Source organism: Rhea americana, unplaced genomic scaffold (assembly GCF_003343005.1).
Source record: "Rhea americana isolate MKP2758 unplaced genomic scaffold, rheAme1 scaffold_154, whole genome shotgun sequence".
Classification (NCBI taxonomy): domain Eukaryota; kingdom Metazoa; phylum Chordata; class Aves; order Rheiformes; family Rheidae; genus Rhea; species Rhea americana.
The window spans coordinates 1,458,245-1,483,029 of NW_028185639.1; the positions used below are offsets into that span (position 1 = coordinate 1,458,245).

General features: G+C 34.6%; 1 protein-coding gene across 1 annotated transcript in view; it reads left to right on the forward strand.

Moving 5' to 3' along the window:
* The window catches only part of PPP2R2D (protein phosphatase 2 regulatory subunit Bdelta), a 31,816-nt gene extending 9,028 nt beyond the window's left edge, over positions 1 to 22,788 (forward strand). The window contains exons 3-10 of the mRNA XM_085299797.1: positions 6,026 to 6,123; positions 9,419 to 9,584; positions 11,366 to 11,478; positions 14,994 to 15,171; positions 16,282 to 16,446; positions 17,880 to 18,049; positions 18,148 to 18,239; positions 20,655 to 22,788. Coding sequence (XP_085155923.1) covers positions 6,026 to 6,123; positions 9,419 to 9,584; positions 11,366 to 11,478; positions 14,994 to 15,171; positions 16,282 to 16,446; positions 17,880 to 18,049; positions 18,148 to 18,239; positions 20,655 to 20,934 — 1,262 coding nt within the window. The 3' untranslated portion in view covers positions 20,935 to 22,788. The remainder of the gene's footprint in view (positions 1 to 6,025; positions 6,124 to 9,418; positions 9,585 to 11,365; positions 11,479 to 14,993; positions 15,172 to 16,281; positions 16,447 to 17,879; positions 18,050 to 18,147; positions 18,240 to 20,654) is intronic.
* The last annotated feature ends 1,997 nt before the right edge of the window (positions 22,789 to 24,785 follow it).

A 24,785-nucleotide genomic window follows, 5' to 3' on the forward strand; every position in this document is an offset into this window, starting at 1 on the left:
TTTTTTTTTTTAATCTCAGTCTTCCCCCCCCCCAGTAAATTATCTCTGGAAACTTTGGAGGCCTAAATTTATAGAACATTGACAGAATAATGACAGGAACTTTGTGATATGGGGAGATTAAGATTAAACAATGGTTTTTAAAAGACTTGGATCATTTAAACTGAATTTTGAAACTTATTTTAAGGCTTATGAAAGCTTTTGAGTCACTGAGAATGGCTTCCACTGCATTATTTTAAAGATGACTATTTTTAGCTCTCTAACATGTTGGGAAGGTGTTTACTACCTGTAGAGGTGTTCAGTGCTATTAAATCAGGGAGGTTCTACAGAATCCTAATCTAGTTGCCAGCATTTTCTCCCTACAGTGCTTTTAATTAACGAGCTTTGAAAATGGCTGAGGGTTTCCTACCCTGCATGCAGAATATGTTAGGACTGTTTTCTGAAAGTGAGCCCAAAATGTAATTTSTTGTGGCAAGAAAGAAACAAATATTGCCAGACTAATATTTTATTGTAAAACCATAAATTTTGCTATTCTCCATGGTTTATAAGACCACTTGGCTGCTAGTTTACATGGCTGCTTCCAGAGTAGAGGATCCTGGCCACTGTAGGACATAAAAGGAGGGAAGCAAGTTGGACAAAGATCTATACCTGTATTTCCACATAATACATAATCACAGGAGTGTTCTGTACAGTATAAGTACATWAGAAGTACATTATGATGCTGAACATGATGAAATAACATGATATATCATCTCTTGTCATTCTTTTGCACGTTTCATTCTAAGGTAGTTTGCTKTTACGAAGAAAAGGCTGAAATAATCTGTTGGGAAATAAGATTGGTGTTTGTATGCATAATAAGAAAAAGATTTGARACATAATAAAAATACTTCTAAAATTCTGAAGTTAACATGATCTTTAAGAACCTGCAAAGGCTTGCTTTGTTTTTTTTCTAAAAGTTTTAAGGTGACATAGAAAGAAAGAGTGGATGTAGATGGATCAAGCAGGCTGAGCAGTAGACAGAGAATGATTGATTGGGAGTGAATTTTGCAATTTACCTTTAGGCTCATAATTTTTTAATTTTATCACTTTTGAAACAGTATAGTGCTGAGAATAATGATGGAATTACTCCAGGGTTCATTATGCTTCAATAAAACATTCCTGTAGGGAAAAAGTGTTGTTAATGAATACTTTAAAAAAACAGTCAAAAAAAGCATTAGTGCTTTTAAAAAGTTAATTTATCATATTCTTGGTACCTTGGATAAAGTACACACACACAACAGTTATGACAGTCTTTACCAGTTCTTGTGGTCAGCAAAGTATGCTGCTAAGATTTTTGTAAACTTTAAAKAAAAAATAGCCTAAACTTTAAACAAAAGCTAGAGTTTTCCTGAGATTAAAGAAATCCTCAAACATTAGGTAAGAGGCAAGTACTCAGTGCGTTTTTTCTCCTTCCAATGGCACTCTCCAATGGCTTGTCAATGTCAGCTCCATGACAATAGTAATCTTCTGTATCCTTTTTCAAAACTGTATTCTTTTTTGTGATCACTTTRTTTTAAATTTAAACTTCTATTTCTGCTACATAAAGAACTAATTTTGATTGCTGTGCTTCACATACTGCTGCCACAGTAAGCACCAGTAATACTTTTACAGGTGGTGCATGCCAAGGACTATTTCATCCGTGGGTGAAAAGGACAGTTTCTGCTGACTGAAGTGGCCGCAGTGTAGTCAGGTGGCAATTCACATATGTTTGTCCCACAAGTGAACTCTTCCTAATTGCACTTTCCTCAGCTATTTCTTGTTTTGTGCCAATATGCCACTTCCACTTACCTATTTCCAGCTAGCATGTTTGTAATAGATTTTTGTGTATCATTTCAGCGGCATTTAAAGTTTCAGACAGCATTTTTCAGTAGGGAGTCWATTGGGAAAGAAGGACATTATGCCCTGCCATGATCATTTTATCTGTACATCTTGTTTACCCTCTCATCTTTTGCTTTTTTCTTTTCTCCCCTAAAACCGTAGAATTCAGGCAGTGTCTGGATTTTAGCATTTTTCTGCAATTCTTAGCATAAGGGAACCCAATATTCAGTTTGGACACCTAGCACTGCTAGTAAGCAAGAGCTGTGTCAGACTGGTAATGTTGACCTTTCATACACATTAAAGCAAAAATGGTATTTAGTGTATTCTGAGCAAGTAAGTCGATAAATACTTGGGTAGTATACGTAGGAGAAACTGTTAATCTTTTTTACTTTCTGAAGCTTTTATGAATTCATTTATTTGAAATAATTGCATATGTTAAGGAGTGATTTATTCTTACTAGGACAGCTTAATGTTTCAGAGTAAAAATGAACTATACATGAATTGCTTTCAGATTTCATGGTAGTGGAATGGTAGTTTTACTAGTGGTAAATTTTTGTAACTTAAGGGCTACTTAATGTTTGAGAAGAGTACTGAAAATATCATAAACTTACTCTATCAAGTCACTGCACCTTGAATTGAGTACCTCATCTGTTCATTTCTGTTTTCCTTGGTTTTCTGCTTTCCTGAGGTGTCTCCTGATAAACTTATTTTATATATATATATATATATATATATATATGTGTGTGTGTGTGTGTGTGTGTATATAATATACATATATATACACACACACATGGGATGCAAGAGTTTTACTTTTCTTATTCTAGTGCTATAGTCCACCTTAGAGTAGAATTGAATTAATATAGCTCTTCTAGCTAGTTTAGGGCATACTAGCTTCCTCATTTAGCTCCTAAATTCTTTGCTTATAACAAGATATTTGGTATTCATAACTATAAATGGTTGACTGGCTAAGAGATTTTATAATGAGCTATAAYTTTTACATTCACATAGTTCAGGCATATGTTGGGCACAAAGCAAATGTATAATCTGGGTCAGTATTGAGGCCCAACAGATATTAGCCATATACAGTTCCTTTTATTTATTTATTTATTATTGATTGATTCTTGAGTTGTCTTTAAAACATATTCAAGATTGCCATACACATATACTCTGCAAGTTGCAGTGGAAGGACCTTGTTTAAAATACTCGTAATGTTTAAGATATTTTAAATCAGCTTCTTTCTAATGTGGATGACAGTTCTGGGGGGTGGGGGAAGAGGGAGAAATGTACATCAAAAGGAAAGAAAAGGAAAAATGAGTTTTTCAGCTGAAAATTCTAGGATAGTGGGAAAAAATGTAGAACTTTTCTGTAGGTGTACTAGAACTTTGGTTTTTACTTTGTCCAGTGGATTCAGCAATTTTCCTTAGAGATGATTTATTTTTTTCTTTTCCTTTCCTCTGGGAGTTCAATAAACTCACACTCTCCCAGGGTTACAGCTGCTCAAATATGCTGTTTTGGGGATGAAAGGCTGCTGTTGTCTTGACTGTGTTAGACATAGCTAACTGGATCACTCACATTTCTAATTTTCAATATATCTATGAATTCTAGCATTAACCAATCGTATGGCATCTATGCCTATCTCATTCACTGATCATTTTAAACTTGTAGGCATGTGTCCTGTGTAAGGTTTCTGATGCAGTATCTCTTGTGCCATATGAGGTCATTTATGTTTAAAAAAAGAAGCTTGCTTTCATTCTTGGAGGAAAAAGAAATCCAATTAACAGAAAGCTTTGCATGGACCGGTTCATACACTCTTTGTGTACGCGTTACCATTCTGCCTTTCTGAGTATCTGTGGTTGAATTAGAGAAACATGACAAGTGAAATAGTATATCTGCTTTAAGGGTAGACAGAATTGTTCTGTTTTTGGAGTAGAAAATCTATCAAAAAAATGGTWCAAATAATATGCAATATAACCTGTATATTCTTTTTGACTTTATTGGAGTAGAAAGTGCAAACAGAATTCACTGGCCAAACAGTGATCCCAGTCTCTTCATAGCCATTTTAAACTCAATTTGTCTTATCTCCTCAGTTTGGTTTGCTTGCAGGGTAGGAAGGGCAGATGTTAATGCACCAATAATCTGGGTTTTCTTTAATGTTTTAAAGAGAGGGGCAGAGGTCCCATTTGCATGYAGATTGACAGATCTTGTATTATTATCTAAACTTCTTGTAGGTATTTTAATTTTTAACACAGACTCAGTGAAGAAAAATGCCTATAAAATGTTATTGCGGTACATAGTTTCTAGGTAAGTGGAATAGATAGCTTTTTATTTATATCTTTGAGTTGAGCAAACATATTGTACCACTATATATGGTGTCATGAGAATTTTTTTTATGTGTTTATATATATGTAGGTATAAATACATATATAYATAYACCACTATGTATTAAGATTTTATTGGTGAGATGYTAAAAGGAGCTCGTAATACTAAGGCAATTTCTAAAGTAAGGGATCATTTAGTACAAGTGAAACCTTTGTATCATATGTAATCTTCAGTATGTAACTATTGCTGTAAATCCGTTTTAGCAATTTGCAGAGGGGAGAGGTATTCTAGAGAGAACTAGTTAAAACCTAGAAGTATAGTTAATTTTGAAAATTTGATTAGAGAAAGACTTGATTTTTCATTACAGATTATGCAGCAATAGTGTCGTTTTTATTCTCTTGCTTTGGGTCTCTTTTAAGCAAGTCTGCTGAAGATTCTGGATTAGCCTTTATCACATTCTCTACCAAAATTGAATCTTGTTATAACATTTTGTAGAAAGATGTAGAAGATTTTATAGAGAGACACGTCCAGAAGCAGATTAGTGGTATAATTTTGAAGGTTGGGATAAATCTGTAGGAAGCTGGGGATTTTGGTTTTGGTGTTCTCCCCTCTACCCTTCCCCCTGCCCAAAAGATCTCTATACACTTGGAAGCAACTGTATGAAGGGGATCTGATAATAATCTAAATATGTATGATATATTGAGAAAGTAGATTAGAATGCCTAAACATCTGCCTGCTAAGAGTGGGGGAGTTACTCAAAGAAATTTAAGGTTCAAATGAAAACGATCAAAAATGACACATCMATTAGTTTCAGAGACTAGATGAAAAGTTACTTTCCTGTATTGATTTTGATGTGAAATACTTCCAATTTTACAAATTGTTTTTGCTTGTCTAATACAGTGAATATTTACATGACTTGCCAACAACAATGTGATTAAAACATTTACTACAACTTTATGCTCTCAAAATGTGTGGGGTTTCTTGTTCGATTGTTCATTTTTTACCCCATGCTTAAAACTTGACAGATGTTTATAGCCCTTAATTAGTTTTTCTCTTGGATGKAGGTTGTCTGATGCCAATTATTTCTTTATTGCCACCTCCAAAGTTTTCTTCTGGCATGCGGTAGAGCATACATCATTGGTGGTGAATAAATGCTGGTCATTACCAGGGTTTGATTCCAAGGCAGCTGAAGTCCGTCTGAATTGGAAATCCTCCTGCAGTCTTTTCCTTTGCTGTCATTTCTTCACTTGCCATCATCCTTTTCTCTTATCTGTTGTATAAGTGCTGATGATTCTGCACTGAGTTGGCTCAGGAAGCTTAACTGTCAAACTTTTCTTTACCTTTTTTTATTTTTTTCATTATCATTATTTTTTGGCCAGCTTTGTTTCCTAAACTAACTGCATAAATACTCAGCTTATGGGAAAGGCAGATACATACCAACCTTACTGTGATCAGTTTAAGCTGCAGTGATACTCCAGAGTAGTATACCAAATGAACTCTTCYAATATGATTCTTATTTTTGGAAGCGCTACACAGGCACAACTCTTACGTATATCAGTGTTTACTGTTAACAGGTAATTCCAGTAGAATACATAGTTTAGATTCTTAAATCAACATGCCTTCTCTTCTATGATCGAAGGCCCTCGAACTTCAAGAACACTTAAACTGAGAAAATGTTTTACATTAGAAAAATTGATAGGCTTTGAAATATGATGTAATCTTTGGATACAATGATGTATTAATGCAGCAGAATTGCTTGATTTACAAGTTGAGTAATTTTGTGTTCAAGTCTTGAAACATCTTGATTTGCTTTGCACATTACAGTGTTGTTTTATTTCTGTTCTGTTTACAGCTGATATTATTTCAACAGTTGAATTTAATTACTCTGGTGATCTTCTTGCAACAGGAGACAAAGGTGGCAGAGTGGTTATATTTCAAAGGGAACAAGAGGTCAGTGCYGTGAAAAATAACAGTGCCATTACACTGCTGTTGTGTTGCACAGTCTCACTTCATCTTTCATGCTGCAACGTTTAAATGGTTTGATAGTTTTCTCAGAAAACCCTAAATTACCCAATTTTCTAACGATTTGCCTGTTGCCAAATCAACTTACTGAGTTCAATGTTAACCCCCACCTAAAAAAAAAAAAAAATGACCACTTTATGTATGTGCTTAGTATCATCTTGCAGAATTGCCTGTGGACCTTCTCCAAAACTTTATGCTAAGGGTCAGTTTGATTTAAGATAAATACTAATGTTTTTGAAAACAGTTTAAGAAAACAAGTTTATGAAGGAGAACTATGTTAAGCTGCAAGGAGAACAGGAAAAGATGGTTAATTCTTCAATTTGTGAACCATCTGGTGTGTTTTAGGAACCTATGTCTCTAAAACGGTGGGAGCAGCTACTTGTCCAGAAACACTGGGCATTYTAAACCCAGAGGGTCGAAGACATCTCCCCTCCCAAAGTTATGTGGCTTTTCAGCTGAATCCTTACAATGCTGTTCAGTTGTGTGATAATACTGTACTGTATTCTGCTTGTTCATCAACACAGATATATTATACACTACTGTGGCTATATAAAGCTCAGTATTGGAAGAGTGCACTAAATTTTTGACTTACTGACTRGGCCTTACGCAGACAGATACTTGTCATCTCATATCATGGCTGGGAGAAACTTTGATTTCTTTTCTTTAAAGACTGAACTTTCCATGTGTCTTTTTCTTTTTTTCCTGCCACTGAGGAGCATGCTTATGTTTTACTTTGAAGAGCTGATGAGAATTTTGGTTTTGAGCCTTTTTCTTGCATTAAAAAAAAAAAAAAACAAAGTTGAGCACAGAATTTTAATTCAGCATTTTGTGCCTGAAGCATACTAATCTTCAGGTGTTATATTCTTTTCTGGCAGAATTGCACTTTTCTTGTGTGGTTCAGATGATGCTCAGCTAATGAACAGCTGCTCAATATTTTGCATTTCATCTTTACTATAGTACCATTTATAAAAACATCTTATTGAAAGTGATTTACCAGTTTTTCAAGTAAGGATTTTGAGAGGTAGTAAAATGAAAATACTGTTTCTGAAAAAGCTACTGAAATGTTATTTTTATTACATCTTGAGAGCTCATAGTCCACATAGCCCATGTATCATTTAGTCTGCTGTATAGATTTAACAAAAGGAAAGATCAAGGTCAAAAGTGTCCACCTGCTCAGRGTCTTTGGCTGGTTCATGCTTGTTTAGAGTGGAACTATTATTGGTTATCATTCAGCTGTTTAGTGCTCAGTTGTTCTGTAAGTCAAAACCTAGCTGTCAAGTCTTTTCCTTAAAGTTTTAGAAAAGTCAGACTTTTCATATAGGAATATTCAACTGTCTTCAGGGAACATATGCCCACCTCTCCCTGCAGTTCATATAAAATAATTCTTTCCTGCTCCCCAGCCAACACCTGAACATGCGCATTTTCATTTTTTGTTCCTAACTTAATTGCTATGGACTTTCTAAGCACTGTGTGTTAGCAGCTGGTAAGTTAATGTGCTTAGTTCACTGCCATTAACTCTGCAGCATTCAGTTAACATTCTCCCCACCTATATCCCATTCAGGAGTTAGAGAATTCAAGTTTTTTTTATTATTATTATTATTGAAAGAAGTAATAGATTTCCTGGGATCAAATGACTTCAGAAACCAGGCTGCTTACTGTCTTGATATAAGTTTAACATATTCATGTAATAGGTTTTGATTTCTTCACACACAAGGTGACATACTTYGGCTGTCCTAACCCAGAACAGGGCAAGGATATGTGTCTTAATACAAAAGTAGTCATGTCATGTCATGTACAAAACTACAGAACTGGAGAGGAGGAAAAATATCTAATCAAATAATACTGAAAGCATAATGAAGTAAAATTTTACTTTAGTTGAATTTTAGACTAGGTTAATAACAATCCAGCATAGTTACAAAATTTCACGTATAGTTAACTAAAACTCTGTGCTTGTGAGAGACAGCAGAAGGAAACTGGCCAAAATAACCTTATCAAAATTTGAAAAATCAAGCATGTAAGTGTAAGGAAGTTTCAGAACAAAGGTTGCTTTTGGAGCCTTAGGTTGGTGCAGCAGTCTTTAATTACATGAGTCACTGCTGTTTTCCTACTGTAACATACCATCAGTCAGTGTGCAAAATAGGCTTTTCCTGGGCAACTGACTCCTGCATGTCTTTGCAAATGGTTTGCTTCCACTCAAGTGAGTGGTTCCCCATTGTGTTTTATAGGGAATCCATTTTCCTCAGAAGTTCCAGGCACACACAATTCTCTGGGAGGAGAGTGGTAGGTGGTCCACGAACATAAATGCGTATCTAGCATTGACTTACTTGAAAAGCCAAATAACTAGATATCACTGATTTGAAATGTCAGATTTGAGGTACTTGTGATTTTGATCTTTTCCTTGGTGTACCTCATCTACCAAATGAGAACAATAGAAAGTTATCCTTGAGTTTTACAAGGGAAACATTGTTTGCCTTTTTATGTAATAATCTTTAGTACATCATGATGAACACTATAGAAAGGCATAGATGAAAATGTAGTAGTTTCTTCCCTTAAAATTTTTATAAGAAAGGTTGTCAGAGCTTAAATATAAACCTTGATACCTTTTCTGTGTGCAGTGTTTGTTGGAGAGTAGAAGAGGAGCCAGTTCTAGTGCTTTATCTTTCTGGCCCTTTATCAGTGACATTTTGTAGTCATGATTTTAAAAAATCATTTAAGGACATAGGACATAGYGTAGTTAAACATTTGATAGTCTGGAAACAGAGGATTATGTCCACATCTCTGATTAGAGGTGTGAGTTTTGAGTAAGGACAGGTATGGTGATAAGTGAAGTGGGAAAACTAATATCTTTGAGTTGAAGGTTTAAGACTTCGGTTGTAGCTTCTTTGCACTGATTTTGTTGAAACAACTTGGTAGTCATAGAAGTCTTCAAAACAAGCATGGGAATGCCTTTGCAAACAACATACATCTTAAAAGTACTTTAATCACAGAATATATTCTATTATGTATATATAAAGCTTTTTTTTAAAAAAGTGAGTCTGTGTGCATTATAGTGATGCTAACTGGATACTGTCATAGAATAAAAATGTCAAATTTATCAAGATCTCTTGTAATAAGCTTGCTTTCTAGTTGACACTTACTTTACAATTTCCAGTCATTAGTTTTATGTACAATTCCTAACAGACTGAGTAACATCAGTTTCAAGAAATATTATGTTTCCTTTCAGAATAAAAGCCGTCCTCATTCTAGGGGAGAATATAATGTTTACAGTACCTTTCAGAGTCATGAACCTGAGTTTGACTACTTGAAAAGTCTAGAAATTGAGGAAAAAATTAATAAAATTAGGTGGTTACCACAACAGAATGCTGCTCATTTCCTGCTGTCTACAAATGGTAAGGACGCTTTATTTTTGCAAAAAAAAAAATTTTTATACTTTATTTAAATATTATCTTGCCCTTGATCCATTTGTGATTTTGGGGGTGTTTTGGGACTGTTCTAATATCTTCTCTTGGTTCTAGTTTTATGTAAAATGTTTTGATTGGAATACTGTAGATTACTGACTTACCACAAATTTGTAGTGAAGCAGCAACCTAATAGGCATAGTTCTGTTCTGTGGATATGCTGCCCACATTATCAATTTACATATCCAGTTACTCTGTCTTTTAGTTTGGATTCCATATAAAGGGTTTTTCAGTGTGGAGAACTGTAGTAGAAGTCTGAAAGCATGGCTGATTTTTCAAAATTAGGATGACTGCAGTTTTTTGATCCCAGATGTATTTTTAAAGATAAGCATTTGAAATTGAAACACTATGGTTACAGTGCTCTTTTTGCTTTTCCAATACAAAAACATGTGCATCCGTAGAAGAGCCCAAGGTTTAAAAACTAACAGTTGCATTAAAAGTAGTAACTTGTAGCGTTTTCGTTGTAGATACTAAAATATGTAGATGCAATGCAAAAATTAAAGTTGGAAAGTTGCAATGCCACCTCTTCTTTAACTAATATCATACTAGAAGAAATAAAAATAGTTAAAGAATTAATAGGTAAATCAGTGCTATGACTATTAGGACTGTTTCATTTTATTGTGTCACGGAGCAAGCTTTAATATGTAGAGCTGTACATGGAAACACTTGCTTTTATTGTCAGAGGAATAAGCATTGCTCCTAAGAGTTTGGATCACTTTTTCGCTTGTACTTAAATGATCTTATAAAAGTGCTGATGTATTTCCTGCTATACAAAACTTTACAAGCAAGAATGATTTTTATGTACAGTMCTTTGAAATCTAAAACAGTCTTTCTTTGATCTAATTCGTGTTAAATTTGAAGCAATCTTAAACTCTTCTTTTTTATTCTTAAATGCTTTAAAAATACTTTGATTTGTGGAGGAGAGGTTTGTTTCCAAGTACCTATAAACCAAGAATGAGATCTATACTTACATTCTGTGTTTGGACAGACCTCCTTTAGTAGGAYCTGGGAAGTACATGCCTTTGGACATGGAATCCTAAAATAACGGAACAAGTTTCTACTCTCAGTTACTGCCTGTAGTTSTCTCCTAGCAGACACTTACAACAAATTTGGTTTTCCGTAACTTAAGATAGTTACAAGTGATTCATGTTTTCCCAGGATGTAGTGGTTTTGTGTGTGTTTTTGCTTGTTTRTTTTTCTTCCTAGTATTTGTTTTATTTAAAATGGGTTAGGTAGTCAGTACGGGGTGCTCTAATGAATTTTCATAATTGATGTGTGACACTTACGTTGTGAAGGGTAATTTCAATGAATGATAAGTTTAGTGCCTTATTGTTCAGGTGAACACTTGTGTTTTATTCAAACTAAACGTTGCAGTAGATTGAACATGCAATCTGTTTATCTGTATTGTATTTTTCCTTTTCGCTGATACTTTTATTGTTTTCCCATCCCTACCCTTTGAGTATTTAGGCTTTTTTCTTTTTTTAATGCACCAGTTCTGTTAAACAGTACAAATGAAGTACTGTTACATTATACATTGTAGTACATATAGGAAGGATTGTATTTTATATCAYGTTCAAAGGACTCCAGGGAGGCTTTTTTGTGGCAAGCAATGGGCACTTAGATAAAGAAATAATACCCACTCTGACTCTGTTATTTACTGATTTATTTTGAATTTAATTTATTTCAAGGATGTGAATTTTTGTTGGTTTTAGATAAAACTATTAAATTATGGAAAATAAGTGAAAGGGATAAAAGAGCCGAAGGTTATAATTTAAAAGATGAAGATGGAAGACTTAGGGATCCTTTCAGAATCACAGCACTACGGGTATGTTTATGCTCTTTAATTTTTTTTTCTCATTTACTTTATCTTTGTACTGCCGAAGTTGTCATCTGAAATGTGTAGATCAGAAATGATGTTCTGGTCAGGGACACTGAAAACCATTATAAAAYGGAGATCTTTAATTATAAAGACATACCTGTAAGAAAAAGTTGATTTGGAAAACGTAAGACAGATCTCCATGGCYAAAGTATTTTATTATTAGCTTTCCAATTTGCTTTTCTTGGAGCACCTTAATGTATTTAAAATAGATTTGAATTTTAAATTCTCAATTAAAACACTTTGTTAGAGACAGCATTAGTTCACCTGAGTATATTCAAATTGACTGTAGAAAAAGATATACTGACTTGTTGAGAGCTGTAAAAATCTAACAGATTGGAGATATTCTGACCTAAAATGTTTTGGTGCAATATTTAGAGTAGTAATAAAAGGTCAGTCTGTACTTTCTAGTTAATCTAACCTGTTACACCTAGTCATTCTGGCTTAGTTATACCTGAGGAGTATGCCAATAGACTGTGATTAAAAAAAAAAAAAAAAAAAAAAGTACACTTCTGACACATGTTCGTAGCCATGTTTATTTTGAAATAAGAATAATGTTTCAGGGAAAAACTTACACTAATTTATCATAAAATTCTTTAATGTGTCTAGAAAAATAATTTCTCTTTACTTTGTGCCATATAAATTCTTGTTATGACTAAGAGTGTCAAACTCTACTGTTTTTGTTTTTTGACACAAAACAACAAAATATGCAGACCATTACAGGATGGGAGGTGTTGGATGATAAACCACARTAACTTTATTTATTCCAGCTAAAAGTAGAATGAAATTGCTGCTTTAAAGTATTAACTGAAATAATGGAAGAACATATAATACATTTTTGGTCATCTCCTCTTTGCAGCTGAGATTYTTAAAATGCTATGTATAGTGAGCCACAACTGAATGAAACATTGCTGGATGCTTGAGCAGATTCAGCTGATATGATTCAGTTATCTTGGTGCYGAAAGTTACTAAACTTGTTCAGAGTTTTGCTTAAACTTTTCCGTTTAGGATGAAGCCTGTTTCCCTCACAAAATATAGTGTGGCACATATATAGGGAGCACTTTTATTTCAGTATGCAAAGGCCCTTTGTATCCTGTCTTCTCTYCTCTACTGTGGCTAATACCAGTAGAGGATAGTGCTGTAGTGTCTGTGCCACTGATGAGGAAGAGTAGGCACCCAGCCTAACCTTCACCCTTCCTGAGTGTGGATTGGTGAATCYGGCAGGTAGGATCTCATTTTGGGGGCTTAAAGTGTAGGCTATGTGAATTTAGGGAATGTTCTGGTTTAATTGTACTGATAATTTAGTTTTTGTTGAGTATTTCTTTAGCTTTGTATTTAACTTTTGGGGTGTTTTTTTTTCCTAGGARTGAGACTTAAATTTAAACCAAGTGTTGGGAATTCTACAGTGAAGTTGAAGATGGTTTTTGTCAGGTCAATTCTGAGCATTTGGGAAACTTAATGTATGCCGATGTTTTGCTTTGGGGGCTTCCCCCATCACCACCTTTGTAGTGATTTATTAGTATAGAGTTAGTGCTCCAAATTTGGCACCATTTAAAGCATGAGTTCCTGAAATGGAATAATGATTTTTACTATAAATAGGAATTAAACCAAGATTCTCATTGCTTTCAGAGCTTATGGTGCTATTGACATTTGCTGGGATTTTAGGTTTTCTTTCTTTAAATACAGAACTGCAGCTTTAGGTATATGTGAGCCTAATGCATAGTCATGTTGGGAAAGGGCATTCAGTTCCTCTGGAAGGTGTCTTTCTACTCAAGTATGTGGGAGCTAAGATCTAATATGGTCTTCAGATTAAATATCTAAAAACAAAGAAATAAATTAGATACAGTTCCAACAATCTAGCCATTGCATTTGGGGCTGAGGTAATTAGGTAGAGATGAAATCTTAGCTTCTACAGCCTTGGCCTTATGTAGGAGCAGACTACTCATCTGGAAACATAGAGAGTCCAGAATATGACTTCAGGRTTTTCCATGGTGTTGGTTATATCACTGAAGAAATGTATGTTCACATGTTTTAAGCTCTTGAATATGTTTAGGAAGCAGCAAGCAGAATGGGAGGAAGGCATCAAAGAGCAAGAATCTCCCTCTTAAAAGTTAGTCTTCTAAATTTGCTATCCTTCTAGAAGAGGAAGATTGGGGTGAGCTGCAAACATTGCCAGATACTGCATCTTGCAAGAAAAGATAACAGAATGAACAAAGAGTGAGGAAAAGATTGGAGGAGAGGAAGGAGCTCTCCTTCACCTAGAGTTACCTTCATATATTAGAATTACCAGGATTTGGGGATCTGTAGTGTGTATATATAGCTGGTCTTATGGCCTTTGTTTGCRTATTCCAATACAGATATATAATCCTCACTCCTTGATAAGAAAGTAGAGTCATAGAAGAAAAAACATTTTAAAGATGCATCCTTTACACAGAGAGAGACCAGGGCATACGATAGTACTATTCCTGGTGATGTGCATTAATGCATTTTTAATTTCATAACTGAACAGGAGCTAAGAGCTAAGAACACTCATGGTGAGATATGAAGATTGCCTAATAAACACTCATTAAGGTGAATCATTACCATTTATGATATAAATTAACTGTAAGATAGACATGGTGAAGACAACTACAGAGCTCTTGGATAATGTGTTTTTTGTTTCAGGAAGACAGATGATCTTGGACACGYATAATTTTTTCTTGTTTGGATGATGAAAGTTAGTGTTCTGTTGAGCTATATGTACTAAAAGAGCATAGAATGACCACGGGCAATCTTAAACTATTCATTTGCTTGTCAGTGATAAGACTTGAGATGGATCTAGAGTGAAGCTTAGTCCACTTGACCGTAATAAACTGTGTCTGCCTTCTAGCTAGTTSGGGTGGGGTGGGGGGGAAGTGGCCACAAGTTCATAAAATCAAACTGAGTGTTCAGAATAAACCGTTACGGGGATTTTTTGCTGACTTTTCTTTTCACAAGCATCCCTCTAATTTGGGGGTAGGGGAGAAGTCCTAATTTTAAATTAACATCATGCTCAAATAGCATYATAAACATGTACATCCTTCAACAGGAAAGCAGTGCAAAACTTCTGTATTTCACAGGTAACTTTTGTGGAAGTCTGTGTCAGGGGTTTTGTGTTAGTRTGTTAAATTGGTTTTTTGCTCTGAATTTGAAAAATGTTTAGAATTAGGTGAACTATATTTTAGAGAAGAAGAAATCTCAAGTTCTATTTTTAGTGTTTCCCATTAGGAAAAGTATTTTGTATTTTGTAACTCAGAGTTAGCAGTTGGGCTGATGAACTTCTGTGGTTCTATGAAAAACTAGGACAAATGTATGCTCCTGCTGGAAAATCAGTGGTGGTGGTAGGGAATCCAGCAAGTTGAAATTGGWACACATGGAGTCTGTTCGTTAGTCTTCTGAAACAAGTCCACTTTTATGCCACATTTGACTGTCCTTTTGTGTTTTAGGTGCCGATACTGAAACCCATGGACCTAATGGTGGAAGCAAGTCCCAGAAGGATATTTGCAAATGCACATACTTATCACATAAACTCTATTTCAGTAAATAGTGATCATGAAACATACCTTTCTGCAGATGACCTAAGAATTAACCTATGGCATTTAGAAATCACAGATAGAAGTTTTAGTATCCTTTTTTTTTTGTCCTTTATGAACCATGGAGCACATATAATCTGTGTGTTTAATAGACTCAYTTTAATTTTACTAATCAGAATAAGTGTTTGACTCTAGATTTAAAAAACCTATATTCTAATCTCTAGAGATTTAATMCAGGGAAAGCAGGCCTTTGGATGCTGTCATTCATTCATGAGTTTGAGCCTTCTTTCAGTGGAAAACTGTTGATAGAAATGCTGTAGGTAGTTCAGTTTCTAAAGAGAAGTTGAGGCCCTTCAGGTCCATCCAGCTGAGGTTCATCCTTTATTTGTGGAGTTCAGAGTCTATTTTAATAAGAACAGAAAGATGAAAAGTAGGTAATGTGTTACTGTAAAATCCGTTTTCCAAAGTTTACGGTCTGTTAACTGCCTAAAATAACACTTCTTTTAAAGAAATTAAAATACAAAATAAGAATTTTCCATGGCAAACAATATTGTTAACGGTAGAAATGATTTGAAAGTCTTTTAGATTTTTCCAAGCCTGCCAATCTAAAACTGTAGTAGTATGTACACTGCAAATTTTTCATTAAAATAACAGTTGCAGAAATATAAACAGATCATACTTGAGTTTTCTAAAGCTTTAGGTAAATGGAGAGGTAGTGTATATTCATTCTTCAGTAAGAAGGCATTAAAAAGTTGATTTGAGAAGGTCTATAAGATTTTTGCATAAGAGCTTAATCTTACTGGATGCTTATTTGGCAGTTTRGAGGCTAACTTCTTTTAATTCTGTTTTAATTTTTTTTGTTACTACTGTGCAAATAAAGAGCTTATAAGAAAAATACTAATTAATTCTTGGCTCTTTGTGCTTCTGTGAATAGATCTAGCTTATTTTGGGATGCATTATGTAGATCATCATTCTGTTTTTCCTCAGTTGTCTCCAGCGTATGTTAAAATTGACTTGTAAAATCTAGGTTTTTTTAATCTACTTGAGTCCTTTTTACTTTATGCAGACTGCATGTAGAAGAAATCAAGATTTTACAGCCAAATCTAGCACAGAGAATTAGGGCATTTTTAACTTTTAATAACTCTCTACTAGAACTGATTTGAATGTAAAATGTTGTTTACCTTTACCGAAACCTTCCCAGATATTGTAGATATTAAGCCTGCTAACATGGAGGAACTGACAGAAGTGATTACTGCTGCAGAGTTCCACCCTCATCACTGTAACGTGTTTGTCTACAGTAGTAGCAAAGGAACTATTCGACTCTGTGATATGCGTTCTTCAGCCCTCTGTGATAGGCATTCAAAATGTGAGTTAGTATGCATTTTTTTTTTTGTTTTGGTGTGAGATAGACTGTATAGGTATTGTGCTTATAAATAAACGTACCAAGTTCTGCTTATTGGTAAAGAATTTACAAGGTAAGGGGTGGTAGTTTTGTAGAATGGAACATTTTAATTGTCTTGTTCTAGGCCATCAACAAGCAGAAGTGTAGCATGAAACAATTGACCATCTGACTCTGCTCCTGTTTGCCCATTTATGCATCATAAACTGATGGGAACAAGTGCTTTTGGCACCAGTGAGACCTGTCTTCTGTCCAGACTCAGTCTTGGTGCTTCTCAAAGGTATCTGCTTAACAAATGCCAGTTCAGGGCAGTTTATTCACCTTGCACATTAGGAACTGGTCTGAGGCTGCCAGCATCAGTTTAATTTGCACCTCCTGGGATAGAATTGATCTTAAGAATAYGTGCTAAGTTTGAAGCTAGTTTGAAGGGGTGAAATGTGAACATTCTCAGTCTGCTGAGCCACCTAAACTCATGTGGGTGAGGAAAGCTATKTACTGCAGTGATAAGGAAAACTACCAATGCCTTGCACACAGCCTATTTTTTTGTTGTTCACTACTGTAGTAGTAGTGGCTTATTTGTATTACTGTTCCTGTAAGGTGGCCTACCATAYTGATATTTGCAGGTAAGCTTTCTATAGTGAAGAGGAAGACTTTATGTTGGTGGAAAGAAATATTTGTACTTTATGAGATATATAAAGCTAAGCTGGTTTCACTTAATTAAAGTTGTTGTTTAAAATTAGTTATTTTATTAGTTCTTAAAACTTAATTATTAAAACTTATTTTAAACTGTTCTTCACTGAATAATTTCCTGTTTAAAAGGGTCTGTTTAAAAACTAGTTCTGAATAGCTTATTTCATGAAGCATTGACTTCAAAGATTACTGATGCTGAAATATTGTATTGCTTTATCTGCTTTCTGAAACCATACCAATTGCATTTCAATTGTTGATACTAATATTTCATTTCAATAGATTGTGTTATACAACTTTTATTTGGATGTAAATAAAAGTACATCAGTCCCAAAATATATGGGTCATGCAATAAATCTTGCATTGAGGTTGCTGCTGTTTTTTCCCCCCTCTGTTGATAATTTGTAGATCACTGTTTGTTGTACCCATGCACTGTTTTTTAACTTTTTTCTCTCATTTTTCTCTAAGATCTCTGCCCTATAGCTTGCTGATRCTGTGCTCTGTTTGAGAGTATGTTGGAGACTGGCATCTAGCAAACTGATGACTAGAAGCCTAACATTGTTCAGAAAGACTGTTTTAAAAGACTATGTAACAGCAACCTTATATTAATAAGAAACTAATTTAATGACTTAAAATTGTGTAAGTACTGAAAAATGTTGGAAGCTGTAGAACTTTGTGTTGGTTTCATTTGTAATTGTATCTTTTATCTGTAGTTTTTGAAGAACCTGAAGATCCTAGCAGCAGATCATTTTTCTCAGAAATAATATCATCGATATCTGACGTAAAATTCAGTCACAGTGGTCGATACATGATGACAAGAGACTACCTTTCGGTTAAAGTATGGGATCTCAATATGGAAAACAGGCCTGTAGAGACATATCAAGTATGATGGTCACATTTTCTTAAATCGTCTTTTTTTTCCCCCCCTTTTTTCTTTTTTTTTCTAAAGCTCTCTAATACAATTTTAAATGTTTCGAAAAGGTTCATGAGTATCTTCGAAGCAAGCTTTGTTCCCTTTATGAAAATGACTGCATCTTTGACAAGTTTGAATGCTGCTGGAATGGTTCTGATAGGTAAGGTCTTTGGGGGTTAGGGGARTTGTCCCATCCCCCCAAATTTAGAAATTTGTTATCTAGTCTTGAAACGCATAACAAGTCCTTAGCTTTAATGATGAATTTACTTTGCCAGAAGACTTCAGTTGTCAGTCTTCCAGTCTCAAGTTACAGGAGTAGAATAAATTTTTGCTTGTCAGTTTGTTTCTAATCTCTGAGTCATTGTTGAAGCTTTATATAGTCAGGGCTTTCTGTTTAAAGCCATAAGCCATGAAATGTGACTCTCACCTTTTTTTTCTTTCTTTCTTTCTTTTTTTTTTTTTTTAGAGGTATACAAGAATATGCATTCAGTGTTTCATACATTAAATCTTCTCAGTCTTCCCATAGACTGAAGAGGATAAAACTGTATTAGGTGACTATTTGTTCAGAGCAATGGAAATCACAATGGTTGAGGTTGGAAGGGACCCCTGGAGATCATCTGATCGAACCTCCTTGTTTGTCTTATTTGCAAGTTGTGGAAGTGTTGTAATCGTATAGCAAAGCCAGTTTTATTGACCCAAATTGGGGGTGTTTCCTGTTAGTAGATATGGTAAAACTGGGTGTTAATGCATTTTAAAATGCATTTAGAACCTCTGGATGAAATTGTGGCAGATCTAACTCTTATACCTGGATAATTCATGTTGGCCTGTCTGGGGGATTTTTCTTTTTTATAGGAGTTTTTGAATATATCTGAAATACTTAAAACAGTGACTTGTCTGCAAATACTTGCAAGCCTGTTCAGTGAAAAGGCATTTAGTTTGATGGTAACAGGATCAGCCTGTGAAATGAGCTTTGATCTAAAGCTATCATATTTTGGAGAACAAAAGATTTACCAAATGCTTTAGAAGAGGACAGTGATCAGGGAAGTCAAGCAAAGTGAAACCTACTTACATCACTATTGCAGTGATGGTTGAGATTGCATGTACTGCTACGTGCCACTTACGTGCTAATTTGGCAAGTAAACTCTATTAAGGAAAACTGACTGTTGTGAGTATCAGGATACAAGTGGCTAAAGAGAAGCATGTATCCAAATCTGAACAAATATTTAGAGAACAAATTTTTGGAAAACAGGATGCTCTAGTTTAAATTGGATATAAAAGTAGAAGAGGAAAATGGCTTCCAGGGTCGTTAAAGTCAAGTAACCTGTTACTTGACGGTTAATAACAGTAGTGGAATTGTGTTTCTTTCTTTTGTTGAGGAGATAATCATCCTGTATCAGTCCTGTTTTTTTTTTTTTTTAAAAAAAAGTTAGCAAAGAAGTTAAATATTTACTGTATCTAATAGAAAAAATATAAAATGCGGTATGTTCTTCAACTCTGCTAAAATGCAGTGAAAGTGACCCTTATTTCTAAATTTTTCTTCAAGCAATTCCAGTCAACTTAAAAAAAAAAAAAAAAAAAAGAAAAAGAAAGTCAAAGTATCATTAAGTTTAGGCTTATCTTGTTATGTAACATACGGTAAGAATATAAGTTGTCATACATTGTGATGCTCTCCTCCCTTTGAAAAAGGAAAAAACTTCTCCCCCTCAGTGTATTCCCTAGTACAACCTGAGCAACACTGTGTTGATAGTACCTCAATCAGCTCCTAGTCGTTAGATTAAAAAAAAAAAAAAAAAGTAGTAAAAACAATATGTATTAACAAATAAGATGATACGACTGAGGTGGTTAAGATTTTAACAATCAGTGGGATTTTTGCCTTTGGAAAATGGCTTTTTCAGGTTTCAGGTGGTAGGGATGAGTGTTTATATAGACAAAAAATGAACGTTGAAGGCTAAATTTCAAACTTCTGTGAAAGCTACAAGAAAGCAGTTCATTGGAAGTTATTCGAAAACATTTTCAAAAGCAAAAATTTGTTCTGCCTTATTCAGAAGCAAGTTTAGTACTGTATAGCAAGTCCAAATTGTTTCTGAAGCTCTACATTGTATATTCACATAAGGAGTTTTTTTCTGTGATTCATGCACTTGTGTGTTCATGGTCAGCATGTGTACTGTTCAAAGGAAGGGACTTGCATAGTGATCCTGTACTTAAATTAAGCTATTTTTGAAGGCCTTTGCTTCTACCATGACTTCCAGTGCTGCAGGATAAAAAAAAAAAAAAAAAAAAAATGGGAATAGGAAAGCCTGCTTTTTTCACCTTAAGGATAAGGGTGCTGCTGAATACTGGTGGAAGGAGGGGTGGACCCCAAGGCAAGACCTTGAAGAAAAAGTGGAATGGGAGCAGTACTAAAGTCTGAACAGAGTTGAGGAAAGGTACATGTGATAGAGGGGAAAGAAGTGTAATGCCAAATACACTTTACTGTGAACTTGATCTGACAGTCACYGTGTGTAAGAGAAGACAGTGATGGAATATTACTTTTGGAAACTTCATTATAGCAGACTTCTCTTCTGTTTTTAAACAGTGCTATCATGACTGGATCTTACAACAATTTCTTCAGAATGTTTGACCGGAACACACGACGAGATATCACTTTAGAAGCATCCAGGGAGAGTAGCAAACCTCGTGCTGTCTTAAAGCCGCGTAAAGTGTGTACAAGTGGTAAAAGAAAGAAAGATGAAATAACCATTGACAGTCTGGACTTCAACAAGAAGATTCTTCATACAGCATGGCATCCCATGGAGAATATCATTGCTGTAGCTGCCACCAATAATTTGTATATATTCCAGGACAAAGTTAACTAAAGATGACTTACTTGAGGACAGAGTCGTCGTCTTGCATAGTTAAGCTCAGTTGTTTATCTGTAAAAGAGAAGGCCTTGTTGTCCTACCAGTGAAGAACGTTGATGCACTTACTTCCCTTTAGATAAAGGAGAGAATCTGGCCTGGTTTTTGAGTTCACAGTGTAGTTCTGCCTTCAGTGGGTATAGGGAGTGTGAGTTGCAATTTTCTGAGAGMAACCCTCTAGAAGCAGAACTGATGGACAGTGCTCAATAAGGCCAATACTCAAATGTATTTATTTAAGTCTGAGCCTTCCTTTCCAGTTTATAGACCAAAAATTGAACACCTGAGAAGAAAATTTGTCATAAAAATGTAATTTCTATCTCTTGCGCTCTTTCTCTGCTGTAATATTTGGGCCTTTTGAAACATATATTGTGCTTAATGCCTGTAAACATTCCTCCTCTGGCCTGTATCTAGGCTTAGGTGTTTTTACCTTTGAGCACTTAGGTAGGTCTTGAGTTGGGTTCGTAGACAGGTTTCCATGAATATTTACTCACCAACTGTATCTATAACCGCACCTTCTGGTGTAAACCACTTAATAAAATAACAAGCTATAAAATGTGTTTTTAAATTCGAAGGTATGTATTCAGTCTTTTTATTTTTTTATTGCGTGTACTGAGATTGTGCAAAATAATTGGGCAGATTTGACAATGTTTGTYGCAAAACACTGATTTTTGGCAGACTAATTGAACCTTTTTTATGTAGTATTTCAAATTCTAAATTTAGTTTCTATAAAATTGTTGTTTAGTTTAAGTTGCACTGTTTTTGTAAAATACCATCTGCATACCAAGTAGGARATTGAAAAGATTAGTATAAAGATGTCCACAGCCTTAATAGACAGTGACCGCTTTGCACAGAAAGGAAAACAAAATGTTTAAGAAAATTTCTTCTTTGAAGAGGAAAAACTCAGTTTCTGATGCCTCTCAATGTTAGAGACATACCTTATGTGCATTATGTTTTTTAACCTTTTTAGTGTTTGTCTTGAAGATGTATTTTATTTTAAATATTTGGCATAATATATTGTATTTCACACTGCAGTTCAAGCCAGCAAAAAAAAACTATCTTGATTATGCCAAGCAACAACACAGCTTACTATGTTTTAGTGTGCTCTAAATTTAGAGGTCTGTGACCAAGAGGTCAGAAAATACTGAGACTACAAGCTGATGTTTCCTGCATTTGTTACTGTATCTTTGTTATTGCTAACTTTTTTTTTTAAAGCCTTAGGTACTTTTTTTTTTCTCCAAGAGGGCCTAAAATTTATCAATCTTCTCTATACTCTAGACTAGCATGGGTATAAAGTTGTTCCTGAAAGTACTGCAACACATTTTAATAGCATCAAGTAGCTTGAAGTTACAGTCTGTAAAATGTGCCTGCAAATAAGAAACTCTTCTTGGAAAAACTATCTCCTTTGAGATTCCCAGAGGAACTACAGAAGTGTGGTTTACACTCCATTTTTAATAAAATGAAGGTGTATTATGATTACTAAATCAGATATGCATATGCAAGAGCAAAATGTCTCKTTTCGTACCTTCTCAATTAATGTCCATAGAATGCCACTCTTGTTCACAGTAAGCTAGTAAGTACAACTAACTTTGAGGTTCTACAAATAAAGTTTAAATTAAAGAAAAAAAAAAAACTTATACTGTATATTGGTTGTGACGCTATTTTCAAATCTTGAAATGTGGAACTTTGGGTCATTAAAGCATTAGATTTGACCTTGTTCCTGAAATACATAATAGAGCTAATACAATGGGATTGTACATACTTGTTCAATTATTTTGACCAAAAAGTTTAATAAATTTTAAATGTTTACCTGGACTTGCTTTGTGTATTTTGACAATTTTTTTTTCCTTTTGTGAGATAATCGGCCAAATTAGTCAATCTGAAGRTTGTTTTTGTTTGTATTTCCATTTTGAATGATCATACCTCTAACTCAAAGCTGTCTGTTCATATTCAGTGAATATATGAGTGCTGTCTATTTTTGATCTATTTTTTCAGCAAATGTAAGTGGAATATGAGTAAAAAGAAAAAGGATACGATAAAATCTATATAAAAAATATGATTTGCTTGTACCTCTTTCAATTAAATGGTTTTTGATTCATGAAATTTTCATCATTCATTTTATTAAAAAAAAAAAATCTTGTTGTTGGACCTGATAAAAACTATCATTCTTTTAGTTTCAGATATTTGCACACCACCACTATTAACAGAGCAATGAAATAAGTAGCATCTAGGTATTAAGTGGTTTGTAAAAGTTCACTCAAGTTGAAATAGTCTTTCATTTTCTCTTTCTAACTTCAGTTACCAGGTTTTAAGAGCACTGCARTACTCCTAGTACTTAAAATATTCTTAAAAGTCAATTTCCAATAAATAGTGTATTTTATAAATGAAGAATCTGTGACCCAAATAGTAGGAGTAATGCATTGACAGGCATTAGATACATGGTATTCGGCATTAATACATTAAAATCCTTGCACGCAATTCTGACAAGTTGTCAGCTATGTAAAAAGTATGAAGCTACTGTTTTGAAATTGCTTCCTACAATTGAGAAGTTCAGAGGAGATAAATTTGTTATTTTTGAGAAAACAAGTAGAACAGCTGAAACTATTTGTACTAGAATTTACAGGTAAGATTTTGAAACTTTAATTGCTTGTTTCGATATGTTATCGATAATACCCAGTCGTTTGGAGGCGTGATGAGCACAGTGTATCAAAGACTTGTAAATCTGAGAATTTGTTTTACCCAGTTTTGCATAATCCTCGCTTCAGTTATGCTGACAGTTTAAAACATATGCATGTCCTATGCGTATACGTGTTCTGTAGTGAACAGAATGTGRGCATCTGTGATTGCTCTACCTTTCAAGTGATGCTAAAGCACTGGAAGGAAAACTAGCAACCTGCTGGGAGTTTTGCTACTTTCTCTCGGGGCTGATTTTTAAAAATGGAAAAAATGCAATTTAAGATTAAATTTTAAATTTCATTGTCATTTTGCTATGTCAGTCCAACCATACAGAAACACATACAAACTCTCAAACACTGAATYCCTTATGAAAATGCTGAGTGACTCTGAAAAAAACAAATTCACGAGGTTAAGCAAGAAATATGGAAATGTGTAAATACAACCTCAAGTATATCTAGTAAGGGCTGGAGTTGTTTGTTTGTTTGCTTTTTCAGCGTTTTCAGAATCGAGGAAATCAAAAACTGCACGCAGTGTGTTCATGTGGATTCTGACCTGCAGGCCTGTGCTACGTGTACGGAACAGGAAGGAAAGGAGGAGAGGCACTAACGCTTGGAAGACGCCAGCTAACCAAAGTAGCGTCCTTATCAAAAATGCAGAAACTGAGTTACCTAAAACTAGATAAATATTTTTCTTATCTCTTTGAAAGTGTGTGTAATAAATAGTGAGAGGGTGCTTTGCTTGACTGAGGAGTGATTGAAATGCACAGATTTTGAAATGCTGTGCTTACAAATAAACTGCTGCCTAACAGTTCTAGTCACTTAGTGTGTACTTTTAATTTATTGGATAAAGAAAATCAGAAGAGGGATTTCAGAGAAGACTGATGCCTGTGTTAACATCTGCAGGGTAGGAAGAACTTCAGTTGTGGCTTAGTAGCTAGATTGGATAAGGACACTAGTTCCTTTCATTTTTTAGGTAATGACTGAAATTCTCTCATATCCAGTTTAGAGTTTAGCTATGTTAGTAAGCTTAAGCTGTGCATAATGGAGTTTTATGTGGTTCTTAATTTCTCCCTTGAGATGGTCTTTATTCAGACTGATCTGACGTTTCATCTTACGTGGTAGAAGATGTTTCTCAAG